Source organism: Bison bison, unplaced genomic scaffold (genome assembly GCF_000754665.1).
Source record: "Bison bison bison isolate TAMUID 2011002044 unplaced genomic scaffold, Bison_UMD1.0 scf7180017864154, whole genome shotgun sequence".
Classification (NCBI taxonomy): Eukaryota; Metazoa; Chordata; class Mammalia; order Artiodactyla; family Bovidae; genus Bison; species Bison bison.
The window spans coordinates 55,902-57,971 of record NW_011494726.1 but is presented as its reverse complement, the minus strand read 5'-3'; the positions used below and the strand labels follow the sequence as shown (position 1 = coordinate 57,971).

Sequence of the window (2,070 nt, the reverse complement as noted above, 5' to 3'; positions counted from 1 at the left end):
GGGGAAAACAGCTTGGCTATGAAAACAGTACACCGGCCCTACCACTGACTTGTTGAATGACTGTGGGTGATTCCTCTCTCTCCTTTGGCCTTCATACTCTTTTAAGTATAAAGAATTTGGTCATGATGGTGCCTACAGACCAGCCAGCCCTACTTCTTTGTGAGAATGTGAGATAGCTCTTGGTGCTATTAGAAATGATGTAACAATCACCATTTCTCCCTGTGGATAATCCCTGGGGGAGGGCCCAAGGTCCCTCTCAGGATAGGGGTGGATATTTCCTGGTAGAACTAAGAAAAAGTAAGTCTTATCCTTTGTGAAACCACAGACCCACCCTTGGCACCAGGCCAACCTGGAGCTGCATAAAACTAGGCTTAGCTTCAGCTCTCAGCTATATGCCTTCCTGACAACATGAAGACTACAAGCTTCTTGGTCCAGGTGGTGGTCCTTCTCGTCCTTGGGACTCTGGTGGCACAGGCAGCTGTCGTAACAGGTGAGTGGATGAGTGGCCTGGGTGGGGCTGGCTTGGGTTGAGGAGAAGATGTTGGGGGCAGCCTGGGTCTTGACAAGGGGCAGCATGCAGAGCTGGAGCCCAGTCTTCCACCTGGACAGAAGGTTTTGAGTGTATCCAGAGAAGTAGGAAATTGCCCACTAGACTCCATGTGCATTCTGCCCCAGGACTGAGAAATCAGGGCTGTTTGTGGAAGGAGTGTTGTAACATGACCTTGGTCTCAAGCATTGATACTTGGACAGAACATGCAATGAAGTAAGGAGCACCAGGAATCTGGGCCCTGGGTGTGTGGGGGGGTCTCTTCCCTGCCTGCCTGTCCCATCAAAGCACATCAGTCCTGTAAGAGGAGGTTAAGAACTAACAGGGCCTCAGAAATCATGGAGTCTGAAGACCTCTGTTTTCCAAAGCAGGACACTGAGACCTAGAGCGAGGTGAGGAATTGTCAGGACAATCTCCAGAGCCAGGATGGAGCTCAGGTCTCCTGGCATGTGTCTCAAAGCTCCTTGTCCTTCCACCAAGTTTCCTCAAAGATGACAATGTGTCCTCATCTCCTGAAAGTCACTCCTCCCTGGCATATCCTCATGAGGGCCCCAGGACCCAGAATGGAGGGTGAGGGGAAGAAATGGACACCCAAAGGAAACCTGGTCCTATGGAGCTTTCCCCCAAAGCCCAGGAACAGCCATCTGAAAGTTCAGACCCCAGCTAGCCCTGGTGAGCCTTCTCTATCTCAGTGTCCCTCAGCTTAAGGGACACCGCAGTGAGCAGTGGCTGGACCTGGAGGAAAGACTAGATAGTTGAAGCAGACACATTGGTCTAAATGTGGGGATATTTGTTTCAACAGGTAGTCCAAAAGGTCAAGGAAATGTTGTATTCAACGGAAAGGGTCCAGTCAATGGTCAATCTCCTGACAAAGAACAAGATCCAGTGAAAGGTCAAGACCCAGTCAAAGGACAAGATGTAGTCGTAGCACAAGACCGAGCCAGACTTCCATTCAAGCTTGGCTCCTGCCCCAGGGTTCTGTTCAGGTGCTTAGTGATGAACCCCCGTAACCGGTGTCTGAGAGATGTTCAGTGCCCAGGGGCCAAGAAGTGCTGTGAAGGCTTTTGTGGGAAGACCTGTATGAATCCCTGGTGAGGTGAGAAATGGGTGGAGGGAAAGGAGGACCGTGAGGGCGCAGAGAGGCCGACTGGCGGAGGGCAATTCTAGGCTAGTGGGGAGAGGACACGGGAGGTGATGGAGAGACTGATGGGTCTCAGGGGCTACAACTGGGGTCCTGAGAAGGATGGCATGTGGACGTGGTCCTGCCTCCCACTGCCTCTGAGTCTCTCACCTGCTGACTCATGTTTCCGATTCTCTTCCCTCTACCAGGTAGAGTCTGTGCTTGTGCACCTGTGAAGTCTCCAGGGATGCAGGCCCCGGTGCCTGTAGCACGACCCTCTCCCACACTGCCCCTTCTTCCTCTCATCCGGGAGGCCCAAGCTTGAGCGTGGACTGCCTCCCTCATGGACTTTCCAATAAAAGACTGCTTTCAACTCCATTTGTTTCTGGCTCCTGTGACCTCT

General features: G+C 52.2%; 1 protein-coding gene across 1 annotated transcript; it reads left to right on the top strand.

The window, feature by feature from the left end:
* Window positions 1-396: 396 nt before the first annotated feature.
* LOC104989339 (elafin-like) lies at window positions 397-2,045 on the top strand. The gene is made up of 3 exons (XM_010840972.1): window positions 397-490; window positions 1,350-1,643; window positions 1,881-2,045. Exons 1-2 carry the CDS (start codon window positions 409-411, stop codon window positions 1,640-1,642), a joined length of 375 nt encoding a protein of 124 aa, XP_010839274.1. The 5' UTR covers window positions 397-408; the 3' UTR covers window position 1,643; window positions 1,881-2,045.
* Window positions 2,046-2,070: the final 25 nt, after the last annotated feature.